General features: G+C 41.2%; 2 protein-coding genes across 2 annotated transcripts in view; one reads left to right on the top strand and one right to left on the bottom strand.

Annotated features, from left to right (window-relative positions):
- STXBP4 (syntaxin binding protein 4) overlaps positions 1-2,938 on the bottom strand; it is a 61,568-nt gene extending 58,630 nt beyond the window's left edge. Inside the window, 1 exon segment of the mRNA XM_066332150.1 lies at positions 2,856-2,938. Within this exon segment, the coding sequence (XP_066188247.1) occupies positions 2,856-2,923 (68 nt within the window). The 5' untranslated portion in view covers positions 2,924-2,938.
- Positions 2,939-8,398: 5,460 nt separating this feature from the next.
- On the top strand, positions 8,399-12,106 carry COX11 (cytochrome c oxidase copper chaperone COX11). Its single transcript, XM_066332149.1, has 4 exons — positions 8,399-8,658; positions 8,724-8,879; positions 9,924-10,049; positions 10,549-12,106. Exons 1-4 carry the CDS (start codon positions 8,422-8,424, stop codon positions 10,729-10,731), a joined length of 702 nt encoding a protein of 233 aa, XP_066188246.1. The 5' UTR covers positions 8,399-8,421; the 3' UTR covers positions 10,732-12,106.
- The last annotated feature ends 451 nt before the right edge of the window (positions 12,107-12,557 follow it).

The raw sequence follows: 12,557 nt of genomic DNA, 5'->3' as shown, positions 1-12,557 counted from the left end.
TCTCTGTTGTAAAAAGGCTTCTTTCTGAACTCTTTTCCCCTGATCCTCTGTGTACCATCCCCCCCAGGGAAAACACCAGGATGGCACTCAGAATTGTCCAAAGGAAGACAAATATTTTGTAGGAAGTTGATCACGCAACAGAATTAAAAAAGAATACGAAGTAAAATTAGTATTTTGAACCCCAAATTTACAGTTTCATCAGACTCATGACCAGCACACTGCTCTGAGAACACAGTGTTAAGAATGCCAGTAAATCCAGATTACCCTTTACTAGGTTTAATTTTCATTTAGATGAATTATTGGTAAAAAAAATGTGTTATGGCTCCTTTGTTGTTTCACTGCCCCATTTTTGGAGAAGACACGTCAGACCTCTTCTAGAAAAGAGCAGAAGCACCACTGAGGTTCCTCTGTTTTGATCAACATATTGCTCTACATCAGATAAAGAGTTGTGTTTTCTAGAGGGTGCTAGTGAAATGGAACAAGAATTCATTATCAGGGTGGGAAAGAAGATCAAATTGGAGGACACAGTGACCCAAATCCTTCCACACAACCTAATCCAGCACAAGCCTGAACTCCATGCCTGAAACTGGGTATATCTGCAAAAGCCAGAGTACGTTATCAAAGGTGATGTGCTAGAAGGAAGAGAGATCCAGAAGGTCAAAATGTTCTTAAAATTCTAGCACTGGCCAAGAGATTCAGCTTCTAAAGAACGTCTGAAGTCCTTATGGTTTTGTAGAAGAAAACTGGTTGAGATTTTTTTTTATCAAGGTATAAGCACTAGCTCTGAAAAGCAACAATTTCCCAAACCTCTTATTTCCAAGCTATTTGCAAAATTAGCTTTTGCTTTAGAACGGCTGGCCACAAGAAGAACCTAATAATTCTAATAACAATTAGAAACAAAAAGTAAATCTATGCTTCAAGCACTATAATTTTCACTGTAGTATTTCTTGAAGTATTTGTTTCACAGGCTGTAAAGAAATAATGAGACCCAGTGTATTTGGTGTGTGTTTGACAGGACTGCACATGACCTTGCCATGATATGTCACAGCATAAAGTGCCCTTTGTAAGGCTAAAAATGAATGAAACTGCTTTTACTTAATCACAGCCTGAAAGGAAGAACTTATCACCAAGTCTGATATTTCTTTAAGTATACCCTTTGGACAATCACCTACTCCATGACAAGGACAGAGCATTTTGCATTACTACCCACTACTGTCACTGCAATTATCCCATGAATTTGTTTTCAGGCTGAAGGACAGCATACTAGTCATGCTTTGTCCTGACTTGTCTCCATCTCTGAAATCTTAAACAAGGTACACTGATCTATAAAATAGGCAATTATTCTACTGTTCTCTCTCTTGCTTTTTGCTACTACTGCTATTGGTTTTGCTCGACCATTCCCTCTCAGCAGTTTTCACATAGCAGTTTTTTTTGTTAAAATTAAAAAGCAAGAACGAAAGTAACTTCAAGCTCACACAAACTGACACGAAAGTTTTACTTTTGTGAAATCTGGAAAGATCAAATCTCAGACTTTAGGTCTGAAGTTTAGAGTTTGCCAGAAATTCTAGAACCTCTTTATATATACCATATAAAACAATTATGAAATATGATCAAATCTAAGAACAGGACAATTAGAAGGAAAGTATCTACATTTTCAGAAGTAATGAGCAATGCTTTCAAAAGAAAGATCCTAATGAATTAAAACGGACTATGACAAAGAGGATACAGAGAACACACAACTAGTATACACAGTGAAGAGGAATAGATCTCTGTAACACTGGAATTGTGATGTTGCCACCTAAAATTAGAAAGAACCGCCACTTTGGACAGCCAACTTTTACAAGGTATTCAGGTCTGTTTATGCTCTAAAGACTAAATCCCTCCAGTACATGCAGTTTAAAATTACTTTATGACATAAAAGTAAAGAAAAAGATTTTCAAATGCCCCAAATTTGTTCAGCATATCACATCTAGGTGACTTTCAGTGTTAGGGGTTTTTATCTTCAAGTCAAGTTACTTGTTGTCATAGTTCTAATAAAATAAACAGAGCTTTAACAATTTCACTGTTTAATCAAAATGACTTAGATTCAGTCATTTATCCAACATTTATTTTATGTCATCACTTTTAATATTCATGAAATGTTAGAATATTTCTCCCATACATTAGAAACATGCAAGTATAAATACAGAAATAGGCTCCTAAACCAGCTGGCAGTAGTAACAAAGAATAATGCAATGCTCTTTGCAGAAAAAGATGCAAATTAAATAATCAGATGTTGCTACTTATTTTTTGAGGTCAGGCAAAAGTACTTTTAAGCAAGGTTTTAGCACATAAAGAAGATGTGAGGCACGAGATAAAAAACAAGCAAAACTCACCAGAATGTACACTATAACCTTCTTACACTAAAAAATACTAAACTCAACACTCCAGCTGAAGTCATGGAATGCTAAGAGACTTAAATGTACAACATTTTGTGTAGATGCTCTAGTAAGGGCAATTAAAATGAACCTGTTTCTATTACTTTTTAGCAGCATACACGAGGAGGTTCAACAAGTTGGGTTTTATTTTTTTTAGCACTTATCAGAACATACAGCTCCAGATATTCTTCTGATCTCTATTCCTTAGAAATTAAGTTATTTATGTGCACAAACAGAATATTTATCTACGTTTATCAATGGGAGAATAATACACTTTGCTCACAAAACACATATTACTTGACACACAAAAATCTAAATTATCAACTGTGGCTGTTGATGAAAAAGCTGAAAATGCCCACAGCTTTCAAATTATCTTTCCTGTACTTTGCCCAATTACAGACTAGAGCAATGCCCTCAGAACTGAATGGTTCAGCATACCAGTATAAGAGAGAGAGACCATCAAAACGCTCTGGTTCATCTTCAGCCCCTGGAGAAAGCAAGGACATCCTTCAGCACAGCAGGAAAAACAAGGACAACGCAACCAAAACACACTGGAGATTTCCAGTTCAGCCGGATAAGGTTATGAGCAGGATGATTTCTGCTACCAACTAAAAAACCCAAACACAGAGCTCCAGCTGAGCGTCTCTGCCTACTTAATCTTCTCTGAAAGCCTCTGCGTCACATGCACTAATTCACCTAGAGAGGTAATGCTGACTTTTTCTCTCTTTGAAACGGCCATTTAGAGCAACTTTAAAAACTGATAAATGCAAAGGAGAAAATTTACTACACTGTGATTAAGCAATCTAGATCCAGCAGCCAAAGGCAAATGCGATGATTAAAAACAACTTATTCCCTCCTGTTCTTCTAATAATTTATTTACATGCTCCCTTCAAACAAGGTCAAAAGCAGTAACTCATGACCTTTCTAAAGCAATCTTCCTAGCAGACTGGATTATGCACAGCCACACAAAAGGGAAAGCCAACAAAGCAGACTGAAAGTATTAATGAAACAAATGCCATTTGTTATTACTTTTCATTCTCAATCACGGTACTGGCTTGTGCCATGATCTAACTTAGTTTTTAGACTTCCAAGATACAGTCAAAAGCCAACACAGAACTTGGGTTACATATTTTCTCTAGAAATGGAAGCTGGCATTCTTTTCTGTGAAAGGAAATAAATTTGCCAAATTTATGTCATTACACTGAGAATAATCTTGTTGAAGAAGTCAAACATATCACCCCCTTTCCCAGAGGCCAGACCCCGTGATAGGAGATTTGGTCTTACAGAGAGATGCACATTTTCAGAAATTCTGAGCGTCGACACCAGTTTGGTTAATGAATGTTTGCTTCCAGGCTTGCCTCAGAAGAAGTACCTCTACTACTCCCACCCTCCCTAAAGATCATAACAAGACTGCAGCTTGAAATGAAAGCCAACTACCCTGTGTTCACTGAGGGCTTTAAGTAGAAAGGTGAATCCTCTCTAGCCAGGAGCAACCCTGTGATCAGACAGCATCTGTCAGGTGTGGAGGTGCAGCAGGAGGGCTCAGCTATGCCAGGAATGCAAACGCTTATCTCAGGCACCTTTTTTTTTTTTTTTTTTTTAAAGCTGCAGTGACTGTGGTTTCACTAGCAGATAATCCTTCTGGGGAAAGGATCCCTTTGCTGAGAGACAATGTGCCGAACAGTTTGCAAATAGAGAATGGTCAGTCCTGAGAGCCTGCAATGCACACACAGAAAGGGCAGAGTGACCAACCACAGATTAAGGAGCAGATCAGAGATGGAAATGGGAACATAAAGCAGCCTTCCCAGTTCCCAAATTGTGTAAAGCCTCACTGGCACAGTGATCACATCCATTCAGAGATGAAAATTTGCCCCTCTGTAGCCTTTTCTCAGTCAGCTCACTCTGCTGGTGTTACTGGCATTACAGAAAAGCCATTGATGTTTTAAGCCTTATATCAATTAATTTGCTCTAGGCAAGGTTACAGAAAATAAAATACCAATAGATTTTCTCCAACAAAATGATCTCTGTTCTTACCACCAGTGGAGTTCAATTTGTGGTATCAATATCATCAGCATATGACAAAATACATCACTCAGACCAACAGTGTCACATTTTCTGCTACAGAAACGCCACAATTAACACATGGCTCAAGGCTCTGCAATTTCCTTGTTAAAAAGCAAAAAAATTCATTTTTATTAAACCAGACACGACAAACTTCTGAACAATTTAAGCAGATATAAATTAGTATTAGTCTTATTGCTCTCATTTTATTAGTTATTACCACTAGTACATCACTTGCTCAGAAAATTGCTCCTCCACCCCTTCTTCAAAGTAAACTGTGCTTTGTTCAGCTTCCTGAAGTCCCTGCCAAGACTTCTATCCCTCTTTACCTACAAATTCTGTTGCTGTGCTGCTTTTAATGAATAACAGCATCATTGCTTCTCTTTCAAGTCCTCTGCCTTTCAGGAACACGCTCAGAGGAACACAAATTACTTTTTACTTCCAGAAAGATCTAGGAAAATTCTAACACAAAACTCCATGAAATTTAAAAATAAGGAAGACTAAATTTTTAAGAGTTATTTTGTTGTTACATAGGATTCCATTCCAAACAACTGGAAAACTATTCCATTCTGGCAGCATTTATAATTACAACTTGTCTTTACCAAGGGAAATTCTGCAATGCTTTAGCAACTGAGATGGAATACAGGATAATTCAGCAGATGACAAAAAGATCTGCGAATCTTTGGAAGTTCGATTCACAAGATCTTTATTATAAATAAACCTAAAGCCTTTTACAAAAGTCCTATACAAATCCATTATGTAGCCTTTCAGCTTCACCAACCCTAAGTTCAGATTTTAAGGACCACATGCACAGGAATGCTGTATCACACAGCATGGATGAACACTCAGTGTGACCCATCCAAACCCACGCATTATTCAAAATACATTCTGCTGATTAGGTTATAGAGATTAAAAGAAAACATGTATCATCACACAGCAACTGTTAAGCCTGAAAAAAGCTTGGGCAACGTTGTAATTGTAGAGAAGCATGAATGATTTGAGGCTTCTCCCTGCACAGAGAAGAAAGGTATGATTTAAAGTTTAGGTAAACCTCAGTTAACATATAACCAAGTCTATTCTTGGAAGCATTGATACCATCTCCCATAAAAAATAAAAGCAGAGAAAATGACAATCTGCCAACAGCATCAGCTGAAGTGCAGTTTTAGGTGCCTTTCCTATTTACCTCTAATGTGAAAAAACACCTTTGGAATACAGTGAGCTAGGAGCTACTCATGTAAACTACTCACCTTTCACATGACTCTAGCATGCCACAGCTGTCTGAAAGACGTATCTTTGTGATCACATATCCTAAATTTCCATCAGACAAGCAGAGTTTGGCTTCTTCAGGTCCCAGTAAAAAGCAAGTTAGCTTTTTTTTTTAATGCTTTGTGGTTTTGCTTTTCAAAACAATCAAGTTATTTATGAGGTGGCATAATTCTAAATCTGTGTTAAATTGATATCTTCTGAATACTCTTTGCTGGATTCTATTGCACAAGTACAGAAAACATGGTAAGTGCAGCAAGAGCTGCCTGTGCCTGGTTTTAATTCTGGTTTTGATGACAGCTTTGGCATGGCTATTTGGCAGTTTGGAAAGGGTCTGCAGTTACACTTTTCAGTCATGACTGAATCCATGTTGACATTTAGATTCTGATCCAGCTCTTAAGTGGATAAGATTAAGTTTCATAGAATTAATAAAGTTATTTTATATCCCATGACATTGGTAAAAATATGATGGTTACTGAGTACTACACATAAAATATTAAAGGTATAGAAACAGAGTATTCTGAAAAAGTAATGGACTGTAATATAAAACCTCCAGTCTTATGCTACTGCAGGTACCCCAGATGTACAAAGTGATCTAATATACAAGTATTTTTCATAGTTCAGAAGCATTACATTAAGAAATCTCTATGCAGGGTTTTATCTCTACAGAACTAGTCCTAACCAAGTGGTGATTAACTTAATGAAAAGCTTAAGGGACATTTCCTCCCCTATGTGTAAATTCACTGGTGTTGGTGTCAGCTTTTCCACAACATTACTGCAGACTGCCTCAATATCAAAGTTATTTTCCTTTAAGACTTCATCAAGACAAGATCCTACCAATGAAACTGCAAGAATTTTCATATTATAATCCAGTAATTGTATTTCTGCATCTAGAGAAAGAAAGTACTTACTCCTCTGTATTTGTGAGGGGATCTGCACTGGACATCTTCTTAGAAGCACTATTAAAGTGAAAGTTCAAAATGAAGAGTTCTGACACATGAAGAACAGGCTCCTACCCAGGATCAAAACTGCTGAAAAAAAAAACCAAAAAGAAAAACCACTTTCTGAATTTTACATGGCCATGTTTATATTCCGACATTGGAAACAATTGTATTTATTACTAAGTAGTTGAAATCAAACTGGAAGAAGACAACTGCCAGGACAAAATTGATACAATTCACTGGTGAAAACACTTAACAACCTGGACACTGCTGTAGTAGCATGGAAACATTTCACATGCTAACTCTGTCTTAATTTACAAGGTAAAAACTAGGGTAAACCTGAATTCCTTGTGATTAAAACTTCTAAAAAAGGAAAAAACAGATGACAATTCTAGGATGATGTCGTGCAACACCAAAGATAATTTTTTCCCACTGAAAGTTACTTGGAAATGGAATGGTGTTTTGTGTGTCTTGTTCTCTCATGTTTTTTTAACTTATTCACTGGTATTTAGTGTCTCTGAACTTCTCACATTAACTACTTAGGACAGGCCAAAACACACAAAATGGGCTTACACACCACCGATGTAGCAAAACCCCCAGAAATTCAAATTGTATTTTTATTAGTACATACAACAAGCTGATAGGAAATACAACAACCCAGGATGTACTGAACTACAATCACTTCAAAAACTGCGACAAAAGCATTACTGCAAACCAAACCCTGTTTGTATCAATAGTAGCAAACCTTCCTGACCTTGTGAGGTCCTCACATGCCACAACCCAGAAGAGGTTTTGCTAACTAAAGGATAAAAAAAAAAACAAAAAAAAAACAGTTCAAAAAGGACACAGGGGAAACACAACAATAGGCTACACTGAGCCTTTACCATTCCCTTAGTCAACGTGGAAAATGAAGCAGTACCAGCCTTGTGTGATTCACCTGAATGGAACCACCACAGAAGAGAGGCACAGCCTCAAAAGCAGTAAATTCAAGCATTGCTACAGCAAAAACTATTACAGTGCGTGGCCTCAGCCGTGTGAAAAACGACTGTTTGTGACTTTGCCTATGGTCAGGTTACTGCTATTGACTTACAGCGCTCGCTGCCTTCGCAGCGTGCCAGCCAGCATCTGTGCCTGAACAAAACCAGAGCCCTAGAAATGAAAATGACATGAAGCAAAGCACCGGGGGAAAAAGGAACAAACAAACAAACAAACAAATCCAACCGGTGTCAAGTGTCCACAAAAAGGGAGAAACTGCACGGCCCTGGAATGACCACCCGGAGCATCCCCGCGCCCGTCCTGGGGCCGCCAGCACGGAACCTGAGGGATAACAACCAGATATCTGCGGGACTTGCTCATCCCTGTGTACCGGGTACCTGCGGGACCACCTACCCTCCCGGTGCCCCGCTCCTGGCCGGCCTTTCGGTGCCACAGCCGCCCGGCACAGCCCGCTCAGCGCGGCTGCTGCAGTTACCTGGCACACAGCCCGCGCCCGAGCCGTCCCGCCGGCGGGCGAGCAGGGGACACCGCGGCCGGGACCCCCGCGCCCGGCGGGCTCTGAAGGGGCGCGGCGGGCACTGATGCGATGGCGGCTCGACCCGCCCTCGCCCTCTGCGTTCCCTCCTCGCTCCCGCCCCGTTCCCGGCTGCGGCCCGGCCCCGTTCCCGCCCCGTTCCCGGCTGCGGCCCGGCCCCGTTCCCGCCCCGTTCCCCGCCCGTCCCGAGAGCCCCCGCGCTGCGGCCATGGCGCTGTACGGGCTGCGCTGGGCGCGCTGTGCCCGCGGGCTGCGGCTCGGCGCCTTGGCCCGGCCCGGGCTGTGCGGGGCCCGCGGAGTTCGGGCCTCCAACCCCTTCACCCGGCAGCAAGAGGAGGAGTGGCGGCGCCGCAACCGCTCGGCCGTGGGCTACATCTTGGCGGCGGCCGTGGGCATGGTGGGGCTGTCGTACGCGGCCGTGCCGCTCTACCGCCTCTACTGCCAGGTACGGGGGGCCCGCGGCCGGCGCCGCTTGGGCCGGTGCGGTCTCTCACTGCCCTTCCCTGACAGGCCTCCGGGCTCGGCGGGACGGCGGGCGTGGGGCGCGACGGGGAGCGGATCGAGCGCATGGAGCCCGTGCGGGACCGGCCCATCAGGGTCACGTTCAACGCCGACACTCACGCCAGCATCCAGTGGAACTTCAAACCGCAGCAGAGCGAGATCTACGTGAGTCAATCGCCTTCTCCCCGCCCGGGGCCCGGCACACGGCGGGAAGAGGCCTCGGAGAGCAGCCGGGCCGACTGTAACCACTAACCCACAGCGCCGCTGCCCCTGAGCAGCTCCGGGGATGGTGACCCCAGCACCGCCCCGGGCAGCCCTTCCCACAGCCCGAGCACACCAACGGTGGAAATGTTTGTAATAGCTGAAGGGAATCGCCCCTGTCTCATCCCAAGGCCAGTTCCTCTGGCCCTCTCAGTGCAGGCACGGCACAAGGCCCCATCCCACCTCACTACACACTCCTGGCAGTAGCTGTAGAAAGCAGTCAAGGTCTCCTTGAGCCTCCTCCTCTGGACAGTTAACAACCCTAAACACGTTTTCTAGAAATTTCACCAGCTTTACTGCCCTTTGCTGGACATGCTCCAGCACGACGATGTCCTTTTTACAGGACCTTGTGTGTAGTTGCCCCTCTGCACCCCATTAAGCTGTAAAAAGTTATTGAAACTTTTGTACTTACTGAAGTACACACTTCATGGTATATACATGGTATGTACACTATATATATACTTAAAAATATATAGTATAACAGTATATCTAAACCTGTACCGTTTCTCCTATTACCTTGTCCTTATAGGAGCTTTTTTATATTTAAAAAATCACAAATTAACTTTCCTGTTTCAAATCGGTTCTCAAAATAAGGAGTCATGCTTCTTAATAGTTTCTGAGTCCAGTACTGAAGGAATAACCTCAGAAATTAAATGCACACAATATCTAAATCTGCTTATTAAAAAAGCTCTGTGTGCTGTTGAACTGCTGATAATAATAGAAGACTCATGCAAAATGGGTAAGATTAAAAATACATAGAACAGTATTGAAGCTATTAATTTTGAATATGGGTGAATTGCACTTAATCAAAAATAAGTGTGAAATAACCAATTTGAAAGAGTAAAGAAAATTCTAGATAAAGTCCAAAGAACTTGGTTTTGGGGGTGGAGGGCTGCAGTGGATTAAAAAAAAAAAATAAAAAAATCACTGTACATTTATGTTACACAGGTGGTACCAGGAGAGACCGCACTGGCATTTTATAAAGCAAAAAATCCTACTGACAAACCAATAATTGGAATCTCCACCTACAACGTTGTCCCCTTTGAAGCAGGACAGTATTTCAATAAAATACAAGTAAGTGTGAACAAAGCAAAGATTGCATTTTCCTTTACATGAATGCAAACAGTTACCCATAAATTGCATTTTAATCCTGGACACCATTCTTTGTATGCCAATGTTGTAAGAGAATACCTTATTTTTTTCAAATGATAAAGTGCATCAATTCCTTCTTAGCCTTAGTGCCCTCACACCAAGCTGCTCATGCCTTCAGAGTGGCTCCAAAATCTGTGTTATTTAGTATCACTCTGAGGGCAGGTGGAATGATGTGAGCTGGCCTGGCCCCTTGACACCTTTACACACTTCATTAAAAGCTAATTTATTTTTTTCCTATATCACCACAGTAACAGAATTGCTGTCCTGTTGCTCATCTTATTGATCCTTCTCAGGATTTTAAGGGTGTTACATGGAATGAGAGTTTATTTTAAACCATGAAGATTTCTCTCATGTTGGCAAAGATAAAATTTATTGTCAGTATTGTTGTCTATTGTGGATTTTTTTTTCCTACCACCTGCAGTGCTTTTGTTTTGAAGAACAGAGGCTAAATCCTCAGGAGGAAGTGGACATGCCTGTCTTTTTCTACATTGACCCAGAGTTTGCAGAGGACCCTAAAATGGCTAAAGTTGATTTGATCACCCTCTCTTACACCTTCTTTGAAGCAAAGGAAGGACAGAAGTTGCCACTTCCTGGCTATCAGTAATGGGCTTTCTCTACAAAATGTACCTTCTGCTACATCTGAGTGCCAGTTTTGATGCCATTCTTCCTTGGAAGAAAAAACTGTAGGAGTACTGTACAGTATGAAATTAAATTATTAAACCTCCATGGGCACATGCTGTTATGGAAGTATATGTATATATATATATATTTTTAAAATCAACTTACTGTATCCCTGTTTCTTAGGGATAGTATTTCTTCATCAGACAGTGGAAGGGAACACACTGTTCCTGAAATACAGAGGGTCTTCCCAGGCCATCTTTTTGTAAGATGTCATCTGAATACCGCAAGGGAAATTTTTAAACCAATGTGGAAATTAAAATCTTCGTTTAAATACAGAAGAAAAAAATCAGTTGATTAAGCATCTAAAATCCCATTGCTGGCTCCAGAAAATAACTTGCATGTTAATTACTTTAGAAAAGGTAAGCCCAGGTAATAAATGAAGGTAATCTCATAACTAAACAAGTTAGACTGTTATTTATGTGTACCCTCACTGGCACAGGAGATGATGATTCAGAAGGTGATGCACACTCTCATGTTATTACTGAATCAGTAGTTAATTTGGTAAGAGCAGACTGCTCTAAAACTGTTATCATGAAAACAGTAATTTAAACTTAATCACATCAGGTCTGTGGGCTGGTTTCCATCTTATTTCCATGTTGTGTCCCACTCATTTGTAGGATCTGTGCTGCTAATGAGTGCTCTTTGCCTCTGCAGAGGGCTCCACTCTGGGCACCTCCACAAGAGTCAAGCTTGGCTTGTGTCTGACGTGCTTTGAGGGGAGAGCAGTGTATAACAACTGCTCTGAATTGCAGCTGAATGAACAGCATAGGTGTTTCCCTCAAAATGCACCATCAGCCCATTCAGAGGCTGAGTTGGCCAGAGCCTGCCCAGCAGTGCAGCAGCTCTTCAGGGGGACTCACTGTCTACCATCAGAACATGTAAGCCTGTATTTATGTAACTTCTGGTCATTACCTGTGGGTAGGTCTAGGAACACTTCATGGCTGCCTTGCAAACCAGGAGCAAGCTGCAGAGCAAGTTCAAGTAACCTGCTCGTTTTCAGACAGAAATTACTATCAGCCAGTGTTTCTCTTCTGCTGGGTCAGGTCTTCCTAACCCTTCCAGCAGACATCTAACAAAGTAAGGCTGATGTGGCTAGCTTGGACTCTGAAAAGGCAATAGGTATCTCAGAAATAACTTCCAGTTACTTAAGTCTCAATTTACATACAGTAATTCAAAACCTGCTTTTTTGAAAATAAATGTATGCTACCGTTAAGTTATTGTACCAATTACTTGTGTTGATTAAACAGATTCTTGACGACATATAGGTCTTAATTGTATATTAAAGACTGAAAACTTTTCATTAATCTCTCTAATGGATTTTATCCAGTAGAACACGCGGAGCCCACACAAGTTAAATACATCTGTATGAAGATAGCAGCAAGCTTTATAATTCCAGTCTGCTTCAGGAAAAAAAAATTAACATCAAGAAAAATGTTTGAATCCAGGCTAGGGGAAAAAAAACAAAACCAACTTCTTACCTCAGTTTTCTTTAGTCCGTTGTCCTTCTGAAGGATGAACTGATTATGGCAGTACTCCACCCATTGCTTTATTCTGGCCACATTCTTCAGAAGAGGAATATCCGTAAAAATATGGATTTTCCCCTTGAGTTTGAAAGCCCAAACTTGCACTGATGGTGAGCACATTCCCTCTGTAGCACAGGCTCTAACCTTGGTAATGAGCAATTCCCTTCCATCGCTCTGTGACCACTGTGCTGCTTTAAACACGCAGAGGTTCTGTCAGCAATCGCCC

Source organism: Sylvia atricapilla, chromosome 18 (genome assembly GCF_009819655.1).
Source record: "Sylvia atricapilla isolate bSylAtr1 chromosome 18, bSylAtr1.pri, whole genome shotgun sequence".
In the NCBI taxonomy this organism is placed as follows: domain Eukaryota; kingdom Metazoa; phylum Chordata; class Aves; order Passeriformes; family Sylviidae; genus Sylvia; species Sylvia atricapilla.
The sequence above is the reverse complement of the archived record's forward strand: the minus strand, read 5'-3'. Positions and strand labels throughout refer to the sequence as shown.